At 60.7% G+C, this 25,139-nt stretch overlaps 2 protein-coding genes across 12 annotated transcripts in view; both read left to right on the top strand.

The window, feature by feature from the left end:
• Dnah2 (dynein axonemal heavy chain 2) overlaps window positions 1-2,551 on the top strand; it is a 116,344-nt gene extending 113,793 nt beyond the window's left edge. For both annotated transcript variants that reach the window (XM_042282265.2, XM_015992328.3), the window contains exons 82-88: window positions 158-386; window positions 465-616; window positions 709-823; window positions 1,441-1,617; window positions 1,722-1,796; window positions 1,945-2,095; window positions 2,199-2,551. In XM_042282265.2, the coding sequence (XP_042138199.1) occupies window positions 158-386; window positions 465-616; window positions 709-823; window positions 1,441-1,617; window positions 1,722-1,796; window positions 1,945-2,095; window positions 2,199-2,353 (1,054 nt within the window). In that variant the 3' untranslated portion in view covers window positions 2,354-2,551. The remainder of the gene's footprint in view (window positions 1-157; window positions 387-464; window positions 617-708; window positions 824-1,440; window positions 1,618-1,721; window positions 1,797-1,944; window positions 2,096-2,198) is intronic.
• Window positions 2,552-2,990: 439 nt separating this feature from the next.
• Kdm6b (lysine demethylase 6B) lies at window positions 2,991-24,903 on the top strand. Of its 10 annotated transcripts, none has more exons than XM_076542689.1 (25): window positions 2,992-3,133; window positions 5,824-6,097; window positions 9,655-9,766; window positions 14,739-14,856; window positions 15,101-15,244; window positions 15,331-15,472; window positions 15,658-15,756; window positions 15,852-16,071; window positions 16,162-16,254; window positions 16,336-16,497; window positions 16,683-16,883; window positions 16,973-17,332; window positions 17,420-19,641; window positions 19,744-19,870; window positions 19,975-20,080; window positions 20,858-21,063; window positions 21,173-21,237; window positions 21,320-21,388; window positions 21,484-21,632; window positions 21,998-22,112; window positions 22,195-22,382; window positions 22,532-22,673; window positions 23,053-23,179; window positions 23,280-23,450; window positions 23,559-24,903. In XM_076542689.1, exons 6-25 carry the CDS (start codon window positions 15,336-15,338, stop codon window positions 23,580-23,582), a joined length of 4,983 nt encoding a protein of 1,660 aa, XP_076398804.1. In that variant the 5' UTR covers window positions 2,992-3,133; window positions 5,824-6,097; window positions 9,655-9,766; window positions 14,739-14,856; window positions 15,101-15,244; window positions 15,331-15,335; the 3' UTR covers window positions 23,583-24,903. The 10 variants fall into 10 exon arrangements, with proteins under 10 accessions (XP_015847821.1, XP_076398804.1, XP_015847820.1 ...); XM_015992334.3 differs by having other exon boundaries at window positions 21,317-21,388; XM_015992335.3 differs by lacking the exon at window positions 5,824-6,097 and having other exon boundaries at window positions 2,991-3,133; window positions 21,317-21,388.
• Window positions 24,904-25,139: the final 236 nt, after the last annotated feature.

Here is a 25,139-nt window from a genome sequence, read left to right as displayed (position 1 = left end):
AGACTAGGAGGTTGGGAGAAAATGGAAACTGTGGAATTGGGAGGCAGAACAAGAGCCATGAGTTAGAAAATGAGGAAGCATTGAGACTGGGGTCTGGGCTTGGCTTGGCTGCTCTTCAAGCCCTCCACTGTGGTGATCCTCTGTTGTGGCTGCCCAGGTTGTCTGTACTGGACACTTACTTCATCCCCAAGGATGGGATTTTGGCCTCTTACAAAGAATACATCAGCTTGCTGCCCAGCATGGACCCCCCTGAGGCCTTTGGCCAACACCCCAATGCTGACGTGGCCTCCCAGATCACTGAGGCCCGGACCCTCTTTGAGACTCTGCTTTCTCTGCAACCCCAAATCACACCCACCAGGATTGGTGGCCAGAGCCGAGAAGAGAAGGTAGAAAAACCGAGGTTGCCCCGTGGGAGGGAACATGTTGAGGAAGGGCTGGCCAGCACCAAGTGCCTGCCTCCCTAGGTCCTCGAGTTAGCTGCTGATGTGAAGCAGAAGATTCCCGAGATGATCGACTATGAGGGGACCCGGAAGTTACTGGCTCTTGACCCCTCCCCACTCAATGTGGTCCTCCTGCAGGAGATCCAGAGATACAACAACCTGATGAGGACCATCTTGTAAGTGGAAGGAGAGAGGCCTCCGCCCATGGTGGGGAGGGTCTCCCAGACCAGCACCTCTTTTAATACTCCACCCACTTCCTTCCACCCAGGCTGTCACTGACAGACTTAGAGAAGGGCATCCAGGGTCTCATCGTTATGTCAACCAGCCTGGAAGAGATTTTCAATTGCATCTTCGATGCCCATGTCCCTCCACTCTGGGGAAAGGCAAGACCCCACCACTGTCAACCCTAACCCTGAACCTCTTCACTTCATTCTCAGGAGCCATAGGGCAGACTTCAGGAAACCCGGGGTTCCAGTCTAGACAGGTTCAAGGTGTTGAAATCTGATGCCAGGCACTAACTGACTTCAGAACTTATTAACTTACAGATGTATTCACATTAACTTCTATTTCAAAGACCCCCCCCCCAGTACTGTACGTGGTACTAAACAAGTACCTGGTTATTGCAGAACAATCATTCCTAATCCAAAAAAATATGAAATCTGGAACGTGGCAAGCATGATGTTCAAAAGGTTTCAGTGATCAATTTTTGGATTAGGGATTCTTAACCAGTAGTCTGTGCAAATATTCCACACACACCCCGAAAACCAGTGAGAAATCTGAAACACTTCCGGCCCTGTGCATTTTGGGTAAAGGATTATCTGTAGTGATATCCTTGTTATTAATGAGTAGTTGCTATTGTACGCTTTTCCCCCGGGAGTTAACTTTTGGTATCAGCAGAGGCTGACACCACACAGCCGTCTCCTAGCTGTCCCAGGTGTTCCTAGTGAGGATGGGAAAGCATCGTGGGATGAGCAAACCCATGCACTGCCTCCTCTTTCAGGCGTATCCCTCACAAAAGCCTTTGGCGTCATGGACCCGGGACCTGGCTGTGCGTGTGGAACAGTTTGAGCTGTGGGCCAGTCGAGCGCGCCCTCCTGTGATCTTCTGGCTGTCTGGCTTCACGTTCCCCACCGGTTTCCTCACGGCTGTCCTGCAGTTCTCAGCTCGCCAGAACAATGTGAGCAATGCGGGCGGTGGGATCCGGGAAGGAGGCTGGGGGCGGAGGCTGGGGGCGGGATCTGTTCTTTGGGGGCTGCCTTCATTGCCACCTTCCGCCCACAGATTTCGGTGGACTGCCTCTCTTGGGAGTTTATTGTTTCCACTGTGGATGACAGCAACCTGGTGTATCCACCCAAGGTGGGAGTTAGATGAGCTTGGGCTTCTGAGCCAAGGGTCAGGTGGAGGACGACTGTGGGAAGAGAAGGGAGGCTAGAGGAGTTAGGTCAAAAGTACTGACCACTTAGGGTCTAGATTTCCCCCCAAATCTGTCTCCATCTCTCCCCAGGATGGTGTCTGGGTTCGGGGCCTCTACCTGGAGGGTGCTGGCTGGGACCGAAAGAACTCTTGTTTAGTGGAGGCAGAGCCCATGCAGCTGGTCTGCCTCATGCCCACGATCCACTTCCGACCAGCAGAGAGCCGCAAGAAAAGTGCCAAGGGTGGGAAACTGCCCCCTCCCCTTCCTTTGTCCAGTCCGCAAATGCACCCGCCTTGATCTTCCAGGTTCCAGAGTCTGACCGTCCGTCTTTTCCTTCCCCCTAGGCATGTACTCCTGCCCATGCTATTACTATCCCAACCGGGCAGGCAGCACAGATCGGACCTCCTTTGTCATAGGCATAGATCTCCGATCTGGAGCCATGACATCTGATCACTGGATTAAGAGGGGAACTGCCCTACTGATGAGCCTGGACAGCTGATCAGCGCCCCCCACGCCCCGCTTCTTTCCTGCTGGAGAGGGTCGGGAGCCCTAAGACTTTGACCTAAAGCTGGATCTCAGGCTTTGATCTTAGCTGAACCCAGCATGTAATGGTGCCCCGGAGGTACCTAGTGACGCTCGCGGTAAAGGTGGAGGACTTGCTTCGGAGCTCAGCACAGTAAAACACATGCAAACCCAAGCTCCCAGTCTCTCAATGGTGCTGATTTAGTGTGTGCTGGGGTGGAGGAAACCGGAGGAGGGAAGCTGGCACTCACTCGTGGGAAGGAGTAAGAACGAAGAGTGAAGTGGGGTGGCCTCTAGCGAGAGGGAGGCGTGGCCTTGAACTACTCGCCCGCATAGCCTAAAGGGGATGTGACTAAATCTCGGGGGAAGGGCTTGAGCGGGCGGGGCGGAGCTTGCTTTGGAAGGGCGCGGGATCCAAACGGAATAGAGGTTTTTCAGGTGAGGGTCCAGGATAGGCTCTGCACACTGCACCCTAAGCATTGCAATCCTGACTCGGACCCCTTGCCTGACCCCACAGCCGAGGCGAGCCGGACTGGAGGCGGGGCGGGGCAGGAGAGGGACGGCAGCGCAAAGGGGCGGGGCCACGACTCGGGGGCGGGGTTGGGGAATGGGGGGCGGGTGCGAGTGTTTGCGTTGGAAAATCAAACTGCGCCACGGGGTAGAGCGGCCCCCCCAGTCCCTGTCTGGGAGAGGGGGGGCCCGCTCGACCCCCAGGAGGCCTTGCGGACCCCGAATATCTGGGACCCCCCAGAACCAGGTAATGGGGAGCCGCAGGGACTTTTGGAAAGAGGGAAGCCATCTCCGTGCAAGGGGGCGGGACGTCAGACTCTGCAGGGGTCTGACTAGGGATGGGCATTTGTGTCTTGGAAAAAGCAATGGCAAAGTTGGGGCGCAGGACATCCAGGTCCCCCAGAAGTGAACAAGGCAAAGGTCGCGGAAAAACTGGTCATGGTTGCAAAGGTCAAGAGGGCCCGAAAGTACTCCCAGTCCCCGTTGGGATGGGGACTTAGCCTAGGGCGGGGCTCAGCGATCCTGAGGAACAAGACTACAGGGCAGCTTGCCGTAAGGTCTAGGGCTGGGCGATCAGGCATAGTGAGCCTCCAGTTACGGGGCTACTTGAAGGCTCCTTCCAGCTCTTTCCCCTGGTGGGATGTGTATTTTTCAACCTTCACCATCCCACCAGGAGCGGTAGCTTTTCCCAGCTCACCACACTCCACCACATAGCTTCTGCTCTCGGCCTCCCCGGTGCTGTCCCCACTTTTTTGTCGCTGGGCTCTGGCCCTTTCTCCATGCTGAACCTTTCCCACGTAGCCGCGAGATGGCGAAGATGAGACGCCCACCAGGCGCTTGCGGGTTGGGGGAATCTAGCTATGACCTAGCCCGTGAGAAAGGTGCGCTGAGGTTCTTCTTTGATTTCCTGTCATCCGTCTGGCACCCACCCCCACCTCCACTGTTCCAGGAAATTGTAAGCATATGGGTAAAGGGCATGAGCCGGAGACAGGGCTAGATTCTCAGTCTATGCTTTTGTGGCCTGGAATCAACAGTGGTGAAAGGCAATGCCGGTTGGTGCCTAAGCTGCAGATTCGTTCCGACCTGTCGTGGCCGTGGCTGTCTTAGGGTAGGGGCTGGAGTGTGGGAAGGTCGAAGGCAGAACACCTAGTTCCGGGTGATGAGAACCCCGAGAGAAAGACAGAGAAGCAACGAGCTGAGATGCTATGGAAGCGATGCCGTTGTCGTTCCGAGTAAGGCAGGACCCAGAAGCTAGCTCCGGTCGGATCTCGGTCGCTTGCCTGGGTTGTTTGCTCAGTTGCCAGAGTAACAGGGCAACGAGCGTCCCCCGCCAGATTCCCAAACTCTCCCTCGCCTGTCCAATCCGCTGTAGAGAACGTCGCCTACGTCAGGGCCGTAGTGACCAATGGGGAGCTGGCATTATAGAGAGCCTGAAGCAGGGAGAGGGGGGGACGGGGGAGGAGGGGGAGGCGGTGGCTCCCCGGGATCTGCACGTGCACTCCCACACGCATCGCTCCCAGTACACCCTCTTCCACTGCACGCGCCCAGGCCGCCTCTTGCGCCTGCGCGGCGAGTCGTCTCCCCCCCCCCCCAACCCTTGCCTTAGGTCTTCAGTCTGTGTTTGCAAACTAGTCCAGGGCTGCGTTTCTCAACCCCTGCGGGCCCAGACGTCTGGGTGGGTTTGCGCTCTTTAGCCGGGTGTCGACTGTTGATGTCAGTCTCTTGTGGGAAGGCCGGCTACCTGTGTTCCCAACTGCCACCTCCAGCTGGCGCCCCAAAGCTCCCAGGTGGGCTGGGCGGAGCTGTGGTTTCCGGGCCCCCTAGGCTCAGTCGCGGCTTTCCCGAGCTCGAGCTTAGGTTGTTTCCACAAAAGAAAGGTTGTGGGTACCAGCGCCCATTCCCGAGGCCTCACCCGCCCAGGCAAGCCTAGCTGCAGTTAGTGACCCGGCAGGACACTGTGAGAAGCCCCTAGTGGTCCAGGTGACTTTCCTGGCCAGAGGGTCGTCATGCCCTTATTTTCCCTTGTGAATCCCTGCTTTTTGATATGCAAAGCAAACCTTTCCCTCCCCTTCCCCTAACATTTCCTTCTAGCTCTCTCTAGGGTTTCTTGCACCTCCCTTGGCTGCTTTCGGGCTGTCTGTCCCCGTCTCCACTCGTCCTTCTCTGCTTCTCCAGAGGGTTATATAACTCTTCCTCTCGGCGTGTCCTGATTTCAACTCCACAGACTCCGCCCTGGAACAGCACGGGAGGGGCGGGAGAGTTGGGGACCCAGACAGATTCCGGCTGGCGGCCAGCTGGGGCACAGGGGATCCCGCAGATAGCAGACGGAGTCCCTCGGGACCGAGTGCCCTGTCCCCAGACTCCCGCCCCTAACCAGGGGCCGAGCCCAGAAGAAAGAAGGCACAGTATCTCTAAGGGGCGTGTCGGGACAGTCAGAAATGTGGGTTGGGAGGTCAAGGCTGGAGGCTGAGAGGAGGAGGCAGGCGAATGACCGGATTCCCTAGGATTAGTCCTGCTGGGGTTAATACAGATAAAGGCAGGACGCCTGGGTTCCCTCCTTCCCCTCCTTTTTGGGTTTCCAGAATTCCTATAGCTATTTCCCAGGAAACTTAGCCAGCGGCTTCTTCGCCCTGGTAGGAGTCAAAGGTCTGTGTTAGAGGTGGCCTGGGATGATGTCACCAGTGCACGTGCCCCGGGACGGTTGCCAGGCAATGCGATCTCCTCCCCTTTCCATCCCCTCCCACCCCTGCCCGGAGTCCCGTTCCATTCCCGTGCCGTCTCTTTCCCCCTTCCTTTCCCTTGGCATTGGCATCCTGCAGGTGGGAAACCCTGGCCTGGAGTTTTGTGAGGGGGAGGGGCGCGGGTGTGGTGTGGCTTAAAAGACTTTGCTCCTTTGCTGAGTTGAGAGAATTCTGGGTCATTTTTTTTTTTTTCTAGATTGCCACAGAAAAACTTCCTCTTCAATCTCCTTTCCCTCCCCACCCCCACCCGCACCCTTGGCAGAGTCTCCCACCTGCTGCACGGCCCAGTGGCATGTCGCGCCCCTTTCCCATCTTGAGTTGAAGTGTGGGTAGTTGCAAGGCAGCTGCCCCGAAGAGAAACATCTGTATGTGGGGTACACACACCAACTCATCCCTGACACCGGCTTCACCTCCTCCCACCAAACAGAAAACAGTGTCAGGCTGAAAAGTCAAGGTCTTGATCTGGGTAGGTAGGTGGATCAGCTTCTGGCATTGCCCGCTTTGGAGAGAGGCACTCAGTGGTCTCTCTGGCTGCCCGTCTTGGAGTTGGTGATGGATGGTATTGGTGTCTCCTGTCCTATATGCCTTAGAACGTGGACTGTCAGCTCAAACCAGGATTCTAATCCCAGCTCTGCCTACCAAGGGGACTTGGACGGGTCAACACCTCTCAGAGCTCCCAGTCCTTAATCTGGGACATTTAAATATCAATACCTACCTTCTAGCTCATGGGAGGGGTAGGAGTGAAATAATTTATGCAAAGCACTTAGCACAGTGGTTGGCATAAAATTAATAGTGAACGAGTGTCATGAAATGCGTGTTATTAAATGGTGTTAGTTATATAGTGGGTGGTGGACCAGTTCTAAAGTAACTATCACTAGGGCTTGGGTAGAGAAGAGTGGAGTTTTGCTAACTGGTGTGTGTGTGTGTGTGTGTGTGTGTGTGTGTGTGTGTGTGTGGTGTGTGTGTGGTGTATGGGGGTGTTAGGAATTAGCATCGACTACTTTATGTACCTTATTTGACGTGGGCTTTAGTCAGATTTGTATTGCTTTCTTTAGGTTTATTTTCCCCTCCTTAAAAATAGCTAAGACTATTCCTTGGGCTGTTAAAATCATTACGCTGTGGCTTATGATTTTGAAGCGATACTCTGGTGCCCTCCCATGTCGCTCTCCGGAGCCTTTCGTTTTGCAAAGGGACTCCACAGTTTCCCTAGCGGGGACATGGCTAGGCTAAAGGGGTGTGTAAAAGGTTGGGGTGGGTGGTGGAGAGAGACTAGTGGGGGGAGGTTGGGGGAGCGGTAGTTAAAGGGAGAGACCGGAAGGGAGGAGGAGGGAGCCTGCTGGTGGGGAGGGAGGGGAGGAGGAGGAGGTGGAGGAGGAGGAGGAGGACGAGGAGGAGGAGGAGGGAGGGAGGGGGTTGGGGAGAGCCTGCTACAGTTCTTTGTTTGACTCCGGGACTCGGGGACGGGGAGGAGGAGGGAGGGAGGCCGAGGCTGCAAGCGCTGGGGCAGGCCCAGGAGGCAGAGGAGGGACCGTCTCCCCCGCCCCCCCAGCCCTCACTCCCCCCTGCTGCTTCCCCCTCCCTACCCGGACTCTGGGGGCACCGCCGGGGGACAGACACCCAGCAGGTAACCCCAGCCTGGCTCTCCCTCCCCCTGTCTTATTTTCTTCTACACCCTCCCGGACGACCCCTCTCCGTCGCCCCGATCCCCCCGGCCTTGCCTTTCCCCAGCCCTCCTTGTTCCATTTCCCCGAGTTGGGCTTGTCGCCTGCTGGCTCCGTCACCCTCTGTCTCGTGCAGCCTGGCTCCCTTCCCCCCACCCCACAGTGTGTGCTCCCCTGTTCTGCCCGAGGCACCTTTTGGGGTTCTGTCTCGCTTGTTTCTCGGGCTGGCTTCTTCCGACCTGTCTCCAGGGGCTCTAAGGGAGGAGGGAGTCCTTATCCTTTAATGGCTCCCCCCCCCCAGCCTCCCTTGCCCCGTTCTCCTTGTAGCAGTCTCTAGGGGTGAGGGAAAACCGGAATTTGGGGGGCCCTCTGGAGAGGCAGGGAGCTATGTGCCGCTGGAGACAGGGTCTGTGAGTGTGTGAGGAGGGGTAGGGATTTGTTAGAGACCAGGCTGCCTCTCTGATGTCCCTTTAAATGGCCCTTACATTTCTGGGGACTGGGGGGGTGGGGTGGGGAGGTGGCAAGCTGCTGCCTGGGGGGCAGGGCCCTTGGTTTGTCCACACCGTCAGGGGTGGTAATGATTTAAAGGGACAGCCTTGGTGTGGCCACTGCCACCCTGTGCTGGCAGGAGGGGGAGCTGGCAGGCAGTGTCTGCGGAGGCTTGGCTGGGTGAGCAGGGCATTTGAGGCTGTCTGGTCCTGGGCCTGCAAGTCTGCCGTACAGTGGCTCTGCCCGGATAGGTGGGAGCAGGGGTTGACAGCCTGCCCCGAGGGTGCTGAGGATGGGCTTTCTCCAGAACCCCATCTTCGAGTCCTTGGACTCCACGACCAAGAATCTTTGAGTCTGAACCACAGACTCTGTGGGCCACCAGGTGGGGGCCACTGGCAAATCTGCAGGCCAGCGGGGTGACCTGAGCACTTGGGAGCTGGCCCTTCAGCTTCCCCTTTTGTTGTCTGGTTATCTGCACAAGAAGGCCCCAGCCCCTCCTCCTCATCCACATGCCCCCCCACCCCCACCCCAGCTGTTGGACAGATGAATTACAGCCTCCTGCTTGGGGCCAAGGCTGGTGAGGGATTAAAGTTCTGAGGTTGGCCCTCCCCCACTCTGGTGTCCAGACACCCCTTCACGCACCCTTCTGACCCCCTTGGCTGCCCCTCACTCCTCTCGGTCGGCCTCAGGCCTCCCTTCTCCCCACTAGGCTAGACCCTTTCTCGCATACCCCACCTCCACAAATGCTGTCAACTGCTGGGTAAGCAAGCGCCTTAGTCCTGAATTTGCCTCCCTGTCCTGGAGGGTTGCGGCATTTTTCTCCAGCAGAAGGGCCTTACCACTCTGGGTTTCTCAGCCTGCAGCTGACCACTGCCCCGTAAGGGCCTTGCTTAGGTCAGAAATAACCCCTCCCCGGAGACAGTGTCATCAGCAGCTAGAAAAGCTTGCAGCACATTGCATCATGGAGGCTGGGGGCCAGAGGCCTAGGTCTCTGGGGCAGGGGGAAAGATGGGGGCTGGAAAGCCAGGAAATGGAGAGGCCAGGCAGAGGGCCCAAGTGTCTGGGTCCTGGGGGCAGGAGAAGGGGAAACATAGGTCCCTGAGGAGTGAGTCTGAGGTGAGGGCTGACTGAGGTCGGACCCCTGTATCAACCCCTGATTCTTGGCCCTAGACTTGTGTTAATAGCCCTACTTCTTTGTACCTAAGGATTGGGAGGGAAGGGAGTGGGCCCCTGTCACCTCCTTGGGCCACACAGAGGAAGGAGGTGATGGGGAAACAGGATATGGCCTTGGAGGTGACATGGAGGGAGCCTGCTGCAGAGGCTACTTCCCGGCTCAGGCCCAGCCACAGTTGTTGCAAAGAAGGCGCCTCCCTGTTGGGCCCGTTCATCTTGTCTGGCCACCTGTGCCACTTGCCAGGACCTGCCTACACCAGCCTCAGGGAACGGGAAGGGTCGGAGTCCAAAGGGTGAGGTTGACTATCTGGTGTCTAGTCAAGGCTGGGGAGGAACTCCTGGGCTGGAGGAGCCAGAACCGAAGCCTAGGGTCCACGTGCCCTGGGGTCAGGACGAAGGCTGACTTGGCTGTAGGTGTCAGCTGTCACTGAGCCTACTCTGGGTACAGTCAGAAGAGGGATCATGGATTGGTGTCCACTGTGGACTTACTCAGGTGCCACAGCCTGGCCCCCTTACCACCTGAACCAGGCTGCCTCTTGAGGGGAAGGTTGGAGGATGGCTTTTTTCCAGGTTGCCATGGAAACTGATTCTCTCATCTCATCTGACCTCTAGAGCCAGGTTTCTCTTCAGTGAGGGGGCAAGGAACACAAGGGAACCCCTCCATTGTGGGAGACCCCACCTCTAACTGAAATCTTCTCTTTTAGGTTCCCCCAGGCACCATGCCAGCCCCGTAGCACTGCCCACACCACGGCTTCTGCTGCACCCCATTGCTGGGGTGATTGTTCCAATGAGACTGAACACTTCAAACTCCATCTGGTAAGCTTGGCTGCTGAGTGTCACCCCTTCCCCCAAGTCCAACTCTTCACCGCATGTTTGAAAATCTTTGCTGTGATCTGGTTCATGCCCAACCATCAGAATGGTCCAGTCCAACCCTAGCCTCCCCCAACACGCCATGCTTGAATGGTTCAGCCCTCCGGGTTGGAGCTCCCCTCTATCTCCTATGAATGGTTTTGCCCTGCACTTCACCAGCCTCTCTACTACCTGGAAGCCTCTTACCCACACCCCAGAGCCACAACTCATTCCTAACTGAAGAAAGCTAGGGTTTGCGGACTGGAAGTAGATGTGAGGTACCCCAGTGAGATGGCTTGTTTTGAAGGGGAAGGCTCTTCTTATGAATCCTCATGCTTATGGAAAGTGCTTGGGACTTGATGTGGGAACATGTTGGGGATCACTGCCGTACAGCGAGCTCGTGCTTGTCATGGCCGTCTTCGAATCTCACCTCTCTGGTCTTCTTCGGTCCATCCTCACCACGATGCACGGCAGATGTGCTTTGCACACCTAACTCTTAACTCTTGTGCATTCTCAGTCCTTCTCCTCCGGCCAGCTCTCTTCCCGAGGCCCTTCTTCACCTCCCTTTCCTCCCGAGTAGAAGGGAATTCTCCCTCTGCTGGGAACATGAGTTCTCTGATTCTTTGTTGCTTGTCCCCCATCACTCATTGAGTTCCTTGAGTAGGACTACTTTCTCCTCTCTGTCCTGTTTAGTATGATGGTTTGCACATTGCCTTTGTAGATTTGTGTTGAATGAATGTTTTCACTGAATGTACTGTTTCACTGCCAAGAAACCTACGGCAGAGATCTGCTGTGGAGCCTCCTGCCCACACCTTATGAGACATTTGGAGCTTATGAGACATTTGGGATAGTAACGCAGTGGAAGGCTGATCTAGGCGGTAGCCTGCAAGGATAACATTGAGGTAGAACAGGTCAGGGGCAGTCTAGAAAACCTAGCTCTGGAAAGAAGCCCAGCCTGTCCACTCAGTTGCAGAAGGATCTTGCTTGAGTTAGTCACCTGCCTTCCCAAGTCTGTTTCCTCATTTACAATGTGGGGTAATCACGTAGCTCCTATGGCAGGTTTTGGGGGGGGGAGAGTTAAAAGATGCATGTAACGACGCAGTGTTCCAGTCAAGGTTAACGCAGTGCCTACCCTTTAATAAATGCTAGCAGTTCCCATTGTGGCTGCTGCGGGCAGCTGAGGGGACTAAATGAGGATGCCGAGGAATGGGACTGAACTTGACTGAAGGTAGACAGAGCCCCAAATAACTGACTCAACGGAAGGACCAAGGACCCAGTGGGAAGTCAGGATCCAGGGGAGTTGAGGGAGCCCCTCAGGCCTGCCTCCGATAGTTCCCTGGCTCTCTTGGAGAACGTGGAGACAAACAGAGCCGGGCATGTGCACAGACACACGTGATCACCACAGTGATGCAGAGGCAGACCCAGACAAAAGAGCGAGACAGGAGCCAACCAGACACACAGACAGAGACAGCCTCGAGGAGTCGTGTAGACAGGGATAATGACAGGAACGCGCCAGACCCAGGCACCGAGGGCGACAAGATAAGCTATAGATAGGCAGGTGCACGCAGACACCCAGCCCCACACACAGCCGACCCTGTGAGGCCGACGGGCGAACACAGCGCCCAGTCAGAGGCAGACACAACGCCCGCAGTGACACATAGCGGGCCAGCGCGCCGCCCGCCGGGGCCGCCACTGTCACTTCTCCATGGGGGCGGGGAGGGGCCGGCGGCGGGGGAAGGCTGGGGAAGGGAATCCCGGGCGGGCGGCCTGCCCGGGCGGCTGAGTCACCGCGGAGCCCCAGCCCGCGGCCCTCCCTCTCCCTCCGGCTCTCCCAGGTGAGCAGCGAGCCGGGAACGTCCTAGCTCCCGCCATGCCGAAAGAAGACAGCCAAGGGACGGGGCCCGCGGGGGTCGGCCCTGGGTCCGCCCCACCTCCGAGCCGGTGCGTGCCGGCCCAGTGTGCATGCTCGGGAGAAACCGGTCCGCGACGGGGCGGCGGGGGGGGGGGGGATCTGGTGTCTCGGGCCGTCCGTCCGTCCGTCCGTCCAGCGTCTGCTTGCGGACCGCAGGCCTCCCTCTTAGACCCCGCGCTCCGGGAGCCGCGCGGAGCGGGGCGCTCCTGCCCCCCGAGCCCGGAGAGAGTTAAGTGGGTGTGATTGATGGAGCGGCTCTCTCTCCGGGGACTCAACGGGGGAAGAGGGGGGGGTCGGTTAAAGTCCTACGAGTCCAGATCCCGGATGCAGGAGGCGGGGCTCGGCCGTGCCGGGAGTGCCCGGATGGAGAGGGCGTGGCTTTCGGCCCAAGTGGCATTAACCCTTTCTGGGCGGCCGGCTTTTGGGGCCCGTCGGTCGGGTTGCGGGGCGGGCGGGCGGGCGGGGGGGGGGGGCGGGCAGGCTGGATCGTCAGCCTCGGGAGTGTGTCGGGCTCCCAGCCCGGTCGTGGACGTGCGCGCCTGCCTGCCTGCCTTCGAGGAGCCTGGGGGGTGTCTGTCTTTGTGCGTGTCCCCGGTGGCCCCCTCCTCCCCTTGGTTAGTGGGAGCCCTGGGAGCCGGGGAGGGCCGCTCCTGCCTCCAAGCGAGAGTGGAGGTGAGAGTGGACGGCCAGGCGGCCCGCGGCGGCGGCCGCGGAACAGGTGTGCGTGCGGCGGCGGGGCTGCCCGGCGCGGGGTGGGGCCGTCTGGAGGGAGACGGAGGGGAAATTCCGCGGGACCGGGGGTGAGCCGTGTGTGTGTGTGGGCTGAGGAGTTGTGTCTGCCTCTGACTGTGTGTCTGTGCGAGCCGAGGGAGGCGGGGGCTGAGTCAGTGGGAACCGGGGATGGTTTTCGGCGTGACTCACTCCCCCGCCCCCCCCCACCCGCCCCGAGCCTGATTCAGACCCCGAGAAAGGCTTTGTTCGTGGGGCGGATGGGAAGTCAGGCGCCTGCGTCCCTGGTCGTGGGGGGGACGAGGACACAGGTCGGTGGTGGTGGTGGTGGTGGTTGGCGAGATCACGCTTAGGGTACAGGAAGTTTTGTTCTGGGGCGCTCCGTCGTCGTCCGTGGTGTCGTCGTGGGAGGGGGTGGATAGAGGCTGAAGATCAAGAAGAGGGCTGGAGGGGGACGGAACTCGCTAGTTTGGGGAAAGCTGAGTCAGTTCCCCGTGGGAAAGGGGAAGTGGCCGAGGGGAAGTGTCATCATCGCAGAAGGGGAAGCTGCATTTCCTGGTAACTAGCAGCGTTCTGGGCACCACTTCCTTAGCAGGGCGCCTGCTTCTCTGACACCTGGTACCCCGCGCCGCCGCCGTTGGTCCACGTCTGGTCCCTCGTCCCCCCCCTCGCAGGGCTTGTCTGGGGAGGGGGTCAGCCGGTTTGGGCTGCACTTGACCACCTTGGCGTTGTACGTGTCCCGGGGGCTTGGTAACTGACGGACTGCAGCAGCCTCGGGAGAGTCCCGACCCTCGCAGCCCGCGGGGCGCGAGCTGCCACCGGGGCCGGGAGACCCGGCAGCCTGCGGGAACCCGTCGGGTCCGAACACTTCTCCACGCACAGATGACCTTGCCCCGGCGGGAGGGAAAAAGACTTGTTTTCGCCCGCACCCCTTGTGCCTTTGTGGGCTGGGTGGAAATTTCCCCGCAGTGTCGACTTCTCGGCCAAGGCGAACTTTCCAGCCGCCCCCAACCCCTCGCCGCGCGCTCTCCCCCGGCTTCCTGCCCGGCGCTTTCTCCAGCTGGAGCGCTGGCCCCGCCCCCGCGGCTTTGTACTCGACACTCGCCTCTCGCCGCTCTTTGTACTCTAGACTCTCAATGGACCGATCCCGGGAGCGAGCGGAGCCGGCTCCCTACCTGCTGGGACCTGGGGTAGGCGCAGGCAAGCAGCTGCCGGGCTCCGAGAGTCGAGGAGGGGAGAGAGCTGGGGCTAAAGGGAGCGAGCCTAGGAGCGAGGAGCGCCGTGTCCGTTGTGGGTCCCGTCGGCTTCGACGGGAAGCAGTGAGTGGGGGGGGGGGGGGGGAGGATTGGCGAGAAGGAGGAAGTGAAACGGGTTCTGGGTTCTTTAAGGGAGTAGGCGGTGAGAGTGGGACAGGGGTGATGTCACTGCCTGCTGGGCCCCGCCCTCCACTCTCTCTCTCTCCCGAAGGACCCCCCCCTTTACACACATCGCTTCCGCTGCGCAAGTGGCCACGTCACGGGCAACCCCCGAAATCCCCCCCTCCCCTGGGGGGGGGTGGGGGCCACGTGGGCCGTGGGGAACCGCGTGGCCCCGGCAGGGAAAGGGCATAGAGGATACAGGAGCCACGCGAGAGGGACCACTCCACGGTGCTCAGCTTCCCCGAAGTTGGAGGGCTGAGTTGGGGGGGACTGGCTGAGGGGGGCCGGCCGGTGTGGACGACTCAGAGCCGGGGAAGAGTGGAGGAGCTGGAGGAGGAACTTGGTATGAGACTGGGGACTTGACCGTGATTCCGGACCGGGTCCGGCGCTGGAGGCGGAGCGTTCCGATGGAGGCGCCGGCCGGCCCGGTGCGGGCTCGGCTGTGATGCCAGACCTAAGCGGTTCCACCGGAGTGGTCGAGCGCAGAGTCTGTCGGGGGGCCATGGGGAGCGAGGAGGGGGATAGCGCTGCCTTTGCCGGCGTCGTGCGTGGGTCTGCTGTCCGTCCTTGGGGTGGCGAGGCAGAGGACGACTCCAGCAGTCCGGCGGGGACCATGGCCAGTTGGGTGGATGCGTGAGGCTTGTCCTCCGGTCCAACCGCGAGTGGTTTCCCCGTCCTCACCCGCGTGGGTCCTCTTAGCCAGCTGGAGGTGACTGCCCCGCCGGCCACCGGGTTCCGGTCCCAGATGGGGACCCTCGGTGGGAGCCTCGGGGTCACACCGGGGTCACCCTAGGGCGAGCCTGTCTGACCGGCCCTGCCGCTCCTCCTCCGGAGGCCGCCGAGTGCTCGGCTCAACCTCGCTCCTATTGGTTCCTGCCAGGCTGTTACCGAGGCGGAGACAAGGGTGATGATTGGCTTTCTGGGGAGAGAGACGTCTTGTGATTGGCTAAACCTCCGGAGCTTTTGAAGCTGCGAGAGGACGCTCCCACGGAGGCTGGGTAAGCAGCCGCGCGGTAGGTCGCCCTAGTAGCTCGGGATTGGAAGGAAGCCTGTCCGACTGTACGGCGGCTGCGTTGTACCTATTGTTGACTCTCTCCCCGCCGCTTGTCCCACATTCCTGTCACTCCACTAGGGGCCTCTAGGGGCTCCTTATGCCGGTGTCTGCCCCGGCTTCTGGCCCTCAGTCTCCTATCGGGCCCTGACTCTGCTGGCAAGTTCAGCGTCCTTTTCTTCCCGCTGTAGAATTGGTCGTGGGAGGCCAGTGGCTGCCACCTGGAAATAGTGGGCACTCTTGTTGAGAGCAGTCGGAGCTGGACCATCGCGCCAGAGAGCTGGGGCAGGGGGGCGTGCCCCATCTCCAGGGCTCCTGGGGCCACTGCTGACCTGGTAAGGGAAGGGCCGGGGCTGTAGCTGAATGTACAGATGAAATGTTTTATCCCCTGTTAGAGCGTGCTCTCTTGTCCCCGACCTAGGCTGGATGCATCGGGCAGTGGACCCTCCAGGGGCCCGCTCTGCACGGGAAGCCTTTGCCCTTGGGGGCCTGAACTGTGCTGGGGCCTGGAGCTCCTGCCCACCCCATCCTCCCCCTCGAAGCTCATGGCTGCCTGGAGGCAGGTGAGAACTGGGCCTGTCCTATCTCCGGGCATTTCTCCTCTCTGCCCATTTCCGCCATTCTCCGTGCGTTTCTGTTATTTGGTCGCCCAGACACCAGCCTCACCTGCTCTTCCTCTCTCCAGCGCCTCCTTTCCAGGGAGCAGGATTGCTTCTGGCAATCCGTAACAGACCTTTCCTCTTTACAGATGCTCAGCCAGCATCGGGCAGCCCCCTCTCCCTGCCCCGCTCCCACCTTCCCACGGCAGTAGCTCCGGGCACCCAAACAAACCCTATTATGCTCCTGGGTAAGTGGGGGACTCGAAAGTTCTGGGGTTGGAGGTAAGACTGAGGCCTTGAAATGTCCCCTGAAGCCTGATCACTCCCAACGCCCACTCCGTAGGACACCGGCCCCGAGACCCCTCCACGGGAAGCTGGAATCCCTGCATGGCTGTGTCCAGGCCTTGCTGCGGGAGCCAGCCCAGCCAGGGCTCTGGGAACAGCTTGGACAGCTGTACGAGTCGGAGCATGACAGCGAGGAGGCCGTATGCTGCTACCACAGGGCCCTTCGATACGGAGGAAGCTTCACCGAGCTGGGGCCCCGAATTGGCCGACTGCAGCAGGTGAGGCCAGGCAGGACACAGGTGGCCCAGATTGGCCGTTTAGCTCAGTGTTCCGGTTCATCTTAAATCTGCCCTTTCCCCTCCGCCCAGGCCCAGCTCTGGAACTTTCATGCCGGCTCCTGTCAGCACCGAGCCAAGGTCCTGCCCCCCCTGGAGCAAGTATGGAATTTGCTGCACCTTGAGGTGAGACTGAAGCCCAGTGAATCAGGAAAGGGAGCTGTGGTCGGCCGGGCCCGGGCCATCATCTCTCTTGCTTGTTTTTAGCACAAACGGAACTATGGGGCTAAGCGAGGGGGTCCCCCAGTGAAGAGATCTGCGGAACCCCCCGTGGTACAGCCAATGCCTCCGGCAGCACTCTCGGGCCCCTCAGGAGAGGAGGGCCTGAGCCCCGGGGGCAAGCGCAGGAGAGGCTGTAGCTCTGAACAGGTATGACTGGGGGTGGGTCAGGTATGACAGGGGTGGGTCAGCAGGCAGGGAGGAGGCGGGGATGGACAGGGATGACTCGGGGTGGACAGGATGACTGGGGATGGACAGGGATGACTCCGGGTGGGTCAGGGATGGCTGGGGGTGGGTCAGCAGGCAGAGGGTTTTCACGCTCTCTTCTATTCTAGGCTGGCCTTCCCCCAGGTCTGCCGCTCCCTCCACCACCATTACCACCACCACCACCACCACCTCCACCCCCACCTCCACCCCCACTGCCCAGCCTGGCTATTAGTCCTCCATTTCAGCTGACTAAGCCAGGGCTGTGGAATACCCTGCATGGAGATGCTTGGGGCCCCGAGCGCAAGGGTTCAGCACCCCCAGAGCGCCAGGTAAGCCCCTCCCTAATACTTGCGATTCCTCACCTCCTGAAAGTTGGCTGTTCCATCCCTCACTTTGTGCCCCATTTTTCCCCCCCCAGGAGCAGCGGCACTCGCTGCCTCACTCATATCCATACCCAGCTCCTGCTTACACTGCTCACCCGCCCAGCCACCAGCGGCTGGTCCCAGCCACACCCCTTGGTCCAGGTCCCCGACCCCCAGGAGCAGAGAGCCATGGCTGCCTGCCTGCCACCCGTCCCCCCGGAAGTGACCTTAGAGAGAGCAGAGTTCAGAGGTCGCGGATGGACTCCAGCGTTTCACCAGCAGCATCTACCGCCTGCGTGCCTTACGTCCCTTCCCGGCCCCCTGGCCTCCCCGGCACCAGCAGCAGCAGCAGCAGCAGCAGCAGCAGCAGCAGTAACAACACTGGTCTTCGGGGTGTGGAGCCGAGCCCAGGCCTTGTACGCGATGACCTCGGCCTGAAGGTGGGTGGGGGTGTCCGTGGGGGGCTGGAGCAGCACCCTGATCTCCTCGCTCTGTCCTTGCAGCCTGGCGCTGACCATTACCAAACTCCTGCGCTGGAGATCTCCCCTCACCAGGCCCGCCTGGGGCCCTCGGCACACAGCAGTCGGAAACCGTTTTTGACAGCCTCTGCTGCCCCTCCCCACTTGTCCCTACCACCCGGGACCCCATCATCCCCTCCCCCCGCCTGTCCTCGCCTCTTACGCCCTCCGCCACCCCCTGCTTGGATGAAGGGCTCAGCCTGCCGCAGCTCAGCCCGAGAGGATGGAGAGATCTTAGGGGAGCTCCTCTTTGGTGCTGAGGGACCTCCCCGTCCTCCCCCGCCCCTTCCCCACCGTGATGGCTTCTTGGGGCCTCCAAACCCCCGCTTTTCTGTGGGCACTCAGGATTCACATACCCCTCCCACCCCCCCAGCCACCACCACCAGCAGCAGCAGCGGCAGCAACAGCAACAGCAGCAGCAGCAGCAGCAGCAGCCACAGCAGTAGTAGTCCTACTGGGCCTGTGCCCTTCCCTCCGCCCCCCTACCTGGCCAGAAGTATAGACCCCCTTCCCAGGCCATCTAGCCCAACACTGAGCTCCCAGGACCCACCTCTTCCTCCACTGACTCTTGCCCTGCCTCCAGCCCCTCCCTCCTCCTGCCACCAAAATACCTCAGGAAGCTTCAGGCGCTCGGAGAGCCCCCGGCCCAGGGTCTCCTTCCCAAAGACCCCCGAGGTGGGGCAGGGGCCACCCCCAGGCTCTCTGAGTAAAGCCCCCCAGCCTGTGCCACCTGGGGCTGGCGAGCTGCCTGCCCGAGGCCCGAGGCTCTTTGATTTCCCACCAACTCCGCTGGAGGACCAGTTTGAAGAGCCGGCTGAATTCAAGATCCTACCCGACGGGCTCGCTAACATCATGAAGATGCTGGATGAATCCATTCGGAAGGAGGAGGAGCAGCAGCAGCAGCAGCAGCAGGAGGCAGGCGTGGTCCCCCCGCCCCCACTCAAAGAACCCTTCGCTTCTCTCCAGCCTCCATTTCCCAGTGACACAGCCCCAACCACCACTGCTGCTGCCCCCGCTGCCTCCACGGCCACCACCACCGCCGTCGCCGCCGCCACCACCACCCCCCAAGAAGAGGAGAAGAAGCCACCACCAGCCCTGCCGCCGCCACCGCCTCTAGCCAAGTTTCCTCCACCTCCCCAGTCCCAGCCCCCACCACCTCCACCAGCCAGCCCAGCCAGCCTGCTCAAATCATTGGCCTCTGTTCTCGAGGGACAGAAGTACTGTTACCGGGGGACTGGAGCGGCTGTCCCAGCCAGGCCCGGGTCCTTGCCCACCACTCAGTATTCCTCTAGTCCTGCATCAGGTGCTACCGCCCCACCACCCACGTCATTGGCCCCCAGCGCCCAGGGCTCCCCCAAGCCCTCGGTTTCCTCGTCATCTCAGTTCTCTACCTCAGGCGGGCCTTGGGCCCGGGAGCGCAGGGCAGGTGAAGAGCCAGCACCAGGCCCCGTGACCCCTGCCCAGCTGCCCCCACCTCTGCCGCTGCCCCCTGCTCGTTCTGAGTCTGAGGTGCTAGAAGAGATCAGCCGGGCTTGTGAGACCCTTGTAGAGCGGGTGGGCCGGAGTGCCACCCACCCGGCAGACCCGGTGGACACAGCCGATCCGGTGGACAATGGGACAGAGCCGCTGCTGCCTCCCGCCCAGGCCAAGGAGGAGGGTGGTGGGGCGGCAGCGGCAGCGGCAGCGGCAGCCCCAGGTAGTGGCAAGCGTCGGCAGAAGGAGCATCGGAGGCACAGACGGGCCTGTAGGGACAGTGTGGGTCGCCGGCCCCGGGAGGGGAGGGCCAAGGCCAAGGCTCCCAAAGAAAAGAGTCGAAGGGTGCTGGGGAACCTGGACTTGCAGAGTGAAGAAATCCAGGGCCGGGAAAAGGCCCGGCCTGATCTAGGTGGGGCCTCCAAAGTCAAGACACCCACAGCTCCGACGCCCCCACCTGCTCCTGCGCCCTCTGCTCAGCCACCCCCATCCGCCCCCGTCCCTGGGAAGAAGACCCGAGAGGAAGCGCCGGGGCCCCCGGGCGTGAGCCGTGCGGATATGCTGAAGCTCCGGTCACTGAGTGAGGGCCCTCCCAAGGAGCTGAAGATCCGGCTCATCAAGGTGGAGAGCGGCGACAAGGAGACCTTCATTGCGTCTGAGGTGGAAGAGCGGCGGCTTCGCATGGCGGACCTCACCATCAGCCACTGTGCTGCAGACGTCATGCGTGCCAGCAAGTGAGTCGGGGGCCCCGGTACCCGAGGCTGCCTACCTGTCCCGGGGACGGGCTCCTGCTCATCGCCTCACGCTTCTGACCCTGTTCTGTGGTCTCCCCACAGGAACGCCAAGGTGAAAGGGAAATTTCGAGAGTCCTACCTTTCCCCGGCCCAGTCTGTGAAGCCGAAGATCAACACTGAGGAGAAGCTGCCCCGGGAAAAACTCAACCCCCCTACACCCAGCATCTATGTATGTGTGCCGTCTGCCCCGGAACCGCCCTTCCCAGAGGGTTGGGGTGGGGTACCTGGAGCCCGGGCAGAGGCTCTGACCCCCGTGTCTCCTGGTTGTCTTAGCTGGAGAGCAAGCGAGACGCTTTCTCGCCAGTTCTGCTCCAGTTCTGCACGGACCCCCGGAACCCCATCACCGTCATCAGGGGCCTGGCCGGCTCACTGCGGCTCAGTGAGTTTGGGGGGGCTGTAAGGACTGTGGTATGTGGAACCCTTGGAGAACCACCCCATGCTTTCAGACTTGCCCCAGTGATTCTAAGGCTCCCCTGTACTCAGTCAGGCACAGGCAATGAGGAGGGCTGAGCCGTGTGCCAGCCCGCCTTGAGAGGTCCTCATCTGCCATTTCTGTCCCCAGAAGTGGACACGTGGGAAGGGGGATCTCAGGAGTGGTTAGAGTCGCTTCTGGTTGTCTCTGTTTCTATGAAAAGAATAAGCCAGGCGGTGAAGGCCTGTCATCTCAGCACTCAGGAGGCAGAGCCAGGCAGATCTCTGTGAGGCCAGCCTGGTCTACAGAGAGAGTTCCAGGACAGGAACCCTGTCTCCAAAAACCAAACAGATGTAAAGAATGGATCGTAGACTACTTCTGATCCATAGTTTGGTTTTTCTCTTTTTTGATCTTTTATTGTGCGAAATTGTAAACAGTATAAAACTAGAGGAAACTATATAGAAATGTAAAGGCCGGTCTTGTTTCCTTTCTCTCCTCCCACTGAGTAATTCGAGGGACATTTCAAACTTGACTCCATCTTTCACTTGTTCCAGGGGCCACTTGCCATTCACTGATGGCCTACTGTGTGGCCATATGCATGTCTGAGAATTCTAGTTGAGAGACTGAGGCCTGAAGTTGCAGAAAGGGGCTGGGGAGGGCCCAAAGAAGGCAGGCAGCCTTGCCAGCTTCCCGGGGCTGGGATTCCTGTCAGTTCCTGGGTGCTGAGTTCTGCCCCGTCTGTAGACTTAGGCCTCTTCTCCACCAAGACGCTGGTGGAGGCCAGCGGCGAGCATACCGTGGAGGTGCGCACCCAGGTGCAGCAGCCCTCAGATGAGAACTGGGACCTGACCGGCACAAGGCAGATCTGGCCCTGCGAGAGCTCCCGCTCACACACCACCATCGCCAAGTACGCCCAGTACCAGGCTTCGTCCTTTCAGGAGTCCCTGCAGGTGAGGCGCATGCGCGCGTGGGTGGCAGCAGGGGTGCCGGGGTGGGACTGGGCTGGGTGGCCTTCAGGGCGGCGCTGACCCAGACCCGCCTCCCCACCTGCCCGAGCAGGAGGAGAAGGAGAGCGAGGACGAGGAGTCGGAGGAACCCGACAGCACCACAGGAACCCCCCCCAGGTAAAGTGTGACTCTGTCCCCCTGGCCGCGCGCTCTCGCCCCCTTGGTTGGCCAACAACCTGCCTGCTTCTTCCAGCAGCAGCGCGCCGGACCCCAAGAACCACCACATCATCAAGTTCGGCACTAACATCGACCTGTCCGATGCCAAGAGGTCAGTGGGGCTAGACCGCTGAGGCTGGCCGACACGCTGGCTGCCCGGTGCTCGTCTGGATGCCCTTGACCTCGTTGGCATTCCTCTGTTGGCAGGTGGAAGCCCCAGCTCCAGGAGCTGCTCAAGCTGCCCGCCTTCATGCGGGTAACGTCCACGGGCAACATGCTCAGCCACGTGGGCCACACCATCCTGGGCATGAACACGGTGCAGCTCTACATGAAGGTCCCTGGCAGCCGGACGCCAGGTGTGCTGCCCGCCCCGCGCGTCCTCGCCCTGCCCCGCGCGTCCTAACCGTGCGCGTCCTCGCCTCGCGCATCCTCCCCCTGCCCTGTGCATCCTCGCCCCGCACGTCCTCGCCCTGCCCCGCGCGTCCTCGCCCCGCGCGTCCTCGCCCTGTGCGTCCTCGCCCCGCGCATCCTCGCCCTGCCCCGCGCGTCCTCGCCCCGCGCATCCTCGCCCTGCCCCGCGCGTCCTCGCCCCGCGCACGCACGGTGCGGGAAGCGCGCCCTCCGTGCTTGGCCCGCGGGCCGGCCAATGAGGGCACAGGGCGGGGCCGTCGCGGCGCAGCCTGGCCTCGGACCATCCCTGACGCTCTGTCTCCCTCTGCAGGCCACCAGGAGAATAACAATTTCTGCTCCGTCAATATCAACATTGGCCCCGGGGACTGTGAGTGGTTCGCGGTGCACGAGCACTATTGGGAGACCATCAGCGCCTTCTGCGATCGGTGCGCACCACCCCTTGCTAGTACCCCCGCCACACCGGGCCCTGGGGTCTCTCACCTGACCCTGTGGCTGCCCACTCCACAGGCACGGTGTGGACTACCTGACGGGTTCCTGGTGGCCAATCTTGGATGACCTCTATGCGTCCAATATCCCTGTTTACCGCTTCGTGCAGCGCCCTGGGGACCTTGTGTGGATCAACGCAGGGACCGTGCACTGGGTGCAGGCTACTGGCTGGTGCAACAACATTGCCTGGAACGTGGGGCCCCTCACCGGTGAGAGGCAGGGGTCGGGTCGTCATGGTATAGTGAGGGGTGTGAGGAGTGAGGCCCGTCGGGGAGGGGTGGGTCTGAGGGAAGAGCGGGCTGGGGCTCTCTGAGAGTCTCAGGGACGCCCTCCGGCCCGCCCGCCCGCCCGCCCGCAGCCTATCAGTACCAGCTGGCCCTGGAGCGGTACGAGTGGAACGAGGTGAAGAACGTCAAGTCCATCGTGCCCATGATTCACGTGTCCTGGAACGTAGCTCGGACGGTCAAAATCAGCGACCCCGACTTGTTCAAGATGATCAAGTGAGGCCCCGTGTGGTTAGCAGCCCCCCCACCCCCGACAGGTTCCTCCCACCCTTGTTCTCCATGTCTCCATCCACGTCTGCGACACCTTCACAGAAGTCCCTGTGCCTTGGAGGAGGCTGACAAAACCCCGTTCTCATCCCACAGCCATTGTGTCCTGTGACACACACGCACACACACGCGGGCACATGCACACACACACCCTCACCCTCCATCACCCTCGAAATGTCAACCATGACGTACTCAAGACAGGAAGTACAACTCAAAAGGGGGCCTGGGAAGTTCACGGGCTGAGGTCCTGGGTCCCGCCCCCGCCCGCCCGCCCTGGCACACCTCCCCCTTAGGGTCCCGTCTCAGTGCCACCTTCGGCCCTTGCCAGGTTCTGCCTCCTGCAGTCAATGAAGCACTGCCAGGTGCAGCGGGAGAGCCTGGTGCGGGCGGGGAAGAAGATCGCTTACCAAGGCCGCGTCAAGGACGAGCCTGCCTACTACTGCAACGAATGCGACGTGAGTGACTGCGCGCGCTCCTGTGGACGCTGCCCCCGTGCCCGGGGTGCCCGCGGGGGGCCGCCTCCCGCCTGACCGCCCGGCCCTTCCTCCCGGCCAGGTGGAGGTGTTCAACATCCTGTTCGTCACGAGCGAGAACGGCAGCCGAAACACGTACCTGGTGCACTGCGAGGGCTGCGCGCGCCGTCGGAGCGCGGGCCTGCAGGGCGTGGTGGTGCTGGAGCAGTACCGGACGGAGGAGCTGGCGCAGGCCTACGATGCCTTCACGCTGGTGAGCGCGGCGGCGGGGCTGCCCGAGGGGGCGGGCGGGCGGCGGGGCTGCCCGACGGGGCGGCCCGGCCCCGCGCCCCCACGCTGAAGCCCCGCTCTGTCCCTCCAGGCTCCCGCCAGCACGTCGCGATGAGGCCGGACGCCCCGCTGCTCGCCCGCCCCCCGCAGGGCGCGGCGGGGCCACCAGCACACGCCTGGGCTGGACCTAGGTCCCGCCTCTGGCCGGGAAGGGGGTCGGGCCCAGCCCTTCCACCCTTATTGGCAGCTCCCCACTTAATTTATTAAGAAAAAACCATTTTTTTAACAAATACGAGGAAAAAAAAAAAAAGGAAAAAAAATGGGAGGCGGGGAGGGGCCGCGGCCCTCGCCCAGCAGCGCCTCCCTCACCGACTTTGGCCTTTCTAGCAACAGACACAAGGACCAGGCTCCGGCGGCGGCGGCGGCGGGGGTCACATACGGGTTCCCTCAGCCTGCCCGCCGCCCGCCTCCCGCCCGCCGCCGGCGCACGCAGACGCTCGCGGCTCGTGTACATAGACGTTCGGCAGCCGAGGTTTTTAACGAGATTCTTTGTATGGGCTTTACCCTCCCCAGGACCTTTTTTTTACTTCAACGCTAGCTGTGACCCCTGTCCATGTCTCTGTTTATTCACTCGGTTATGATTTGTATTTTTGTTCCTTTTTTGTTTTTGGTTTTTAATTTATAACAGTCCCACTCACCTCTATTTATTCATTTTTTTCTTTTACTTTTTTTTTTTTTCTTTTTTGGGAAACCCGACCTCCTGCACCCCAAGCCATCCATCCATCCCTCCTGCCTCCCGGGGAGGCCGCTCCTGGGCTCCCCTCGCGCCCCAGTGTATGTCCGGGCCTGGCCCGTCCGTCTCCGCCCGCCCGCGGCTCCAGCCGGGCTCTCATGGTGCTCAAACCCGCTCCCCTCCCCTACGTCCTGCACTTTCTTGGACCAGTACCCCCACTCCCGACCCGACCCCAGCCCCACCTGAGGGTGAGCGACTCCTGTACTGTAGGGGAAGAAGTGGGAACTTAAATGGTATTTTGTAAAAAAAATAAAATAAATAAATAAAATAAAAAATAAAGTTTTAAAGAAAGAACTATGAGGAACCCTGACCTCCCCAGCCTCGGCCAATTTAAAAAACATTGGACACCTCCACCTCCACCATCCCCCCCCCCTTTTTTTTTAAAGGCGTGAAACAGCCCAGGGCAGGGCCTCTCTGGGGCAGGGACACCCTGGGGTGAGTTTCTCTGGGGCTTTATTTTCATTTTCTTGGTTCGTTTTCTCCCGCTGGGGCTGCGGAGGGGTGGGGGGTTTACTGTCCCGCCCCTCACACTGCACTGTCCCTCTGCCCCAGGGGCAGGGGGGTCTTCCCAACCCGACCCTATTTTCGGTGATTTTTGTGTGAGAATATTAATATTAAAAATAAAAGCAGGAAAAAAAAAAGAGAGCCTTGTGTTTTGATGATGGCCGTAGAGTGTCAGTTGAAGGGCTGGGAATTGATGGCTCCATGGGGGGCGGCGGAGGGAGACCCCGGCGGCGGCGAGCCCCTCCCCGGGGGCGCCTGTGGAATGTCCAGAGCCACGGTCTGCTCCTTGGGATGAGGATGCCTAATCCTGGAGCTGCATTCCAGGATAAGGTGGTTGGGGGTGGGGAGAGGCTGCCCCGGGGGAGGGGCAGGAAA

Source organism: Peromyscus maniculatus, chromosome 8 (genome assembly GCF_049852395.1).
Source record: "Peromyscus maniculatus bairdii isolate BWxNUB_F1_BW_parent chromosome 8, HU_Pman_BW_mat_3.1, whole genome shotgun sequence".
NCBI lineage: Eukaryota > Metazoa > Chordata > Mammalia > Rodentia > Cricetidae > Peromyscus > Peromyscus maniculatus.
Note: the sequence above shows the minus strand (reverse complement) of the source record. Positions and strands in the feature narration are given on the sequence as shown.

Bases quoted from the DNA above. Each gene is read 5' to 3' on its own strand.
- Kdm6b (XM_015992335.3), top strand. From the start codon at position 15,336: ATGCATCGGGCAGTGGACCCTCCAGGGGCCCGCTCTGCACGGGAAGCC. The intron at 19,642-19,743 runs GTGAGTCGGGGG...GTCTCCCCACAG, and splicing joins GACGTCATGCGTGCCAGCAA to GAACGCCAAGGTGAAAGGGA. The intron at 22,674-23,052 runs GTGAGGCCCCGT...GGCCCTTGCCAG, and splicing joins GACTTGTTCAAGATGATCAA to GTTCTGCCTCCTGCAGTCAA.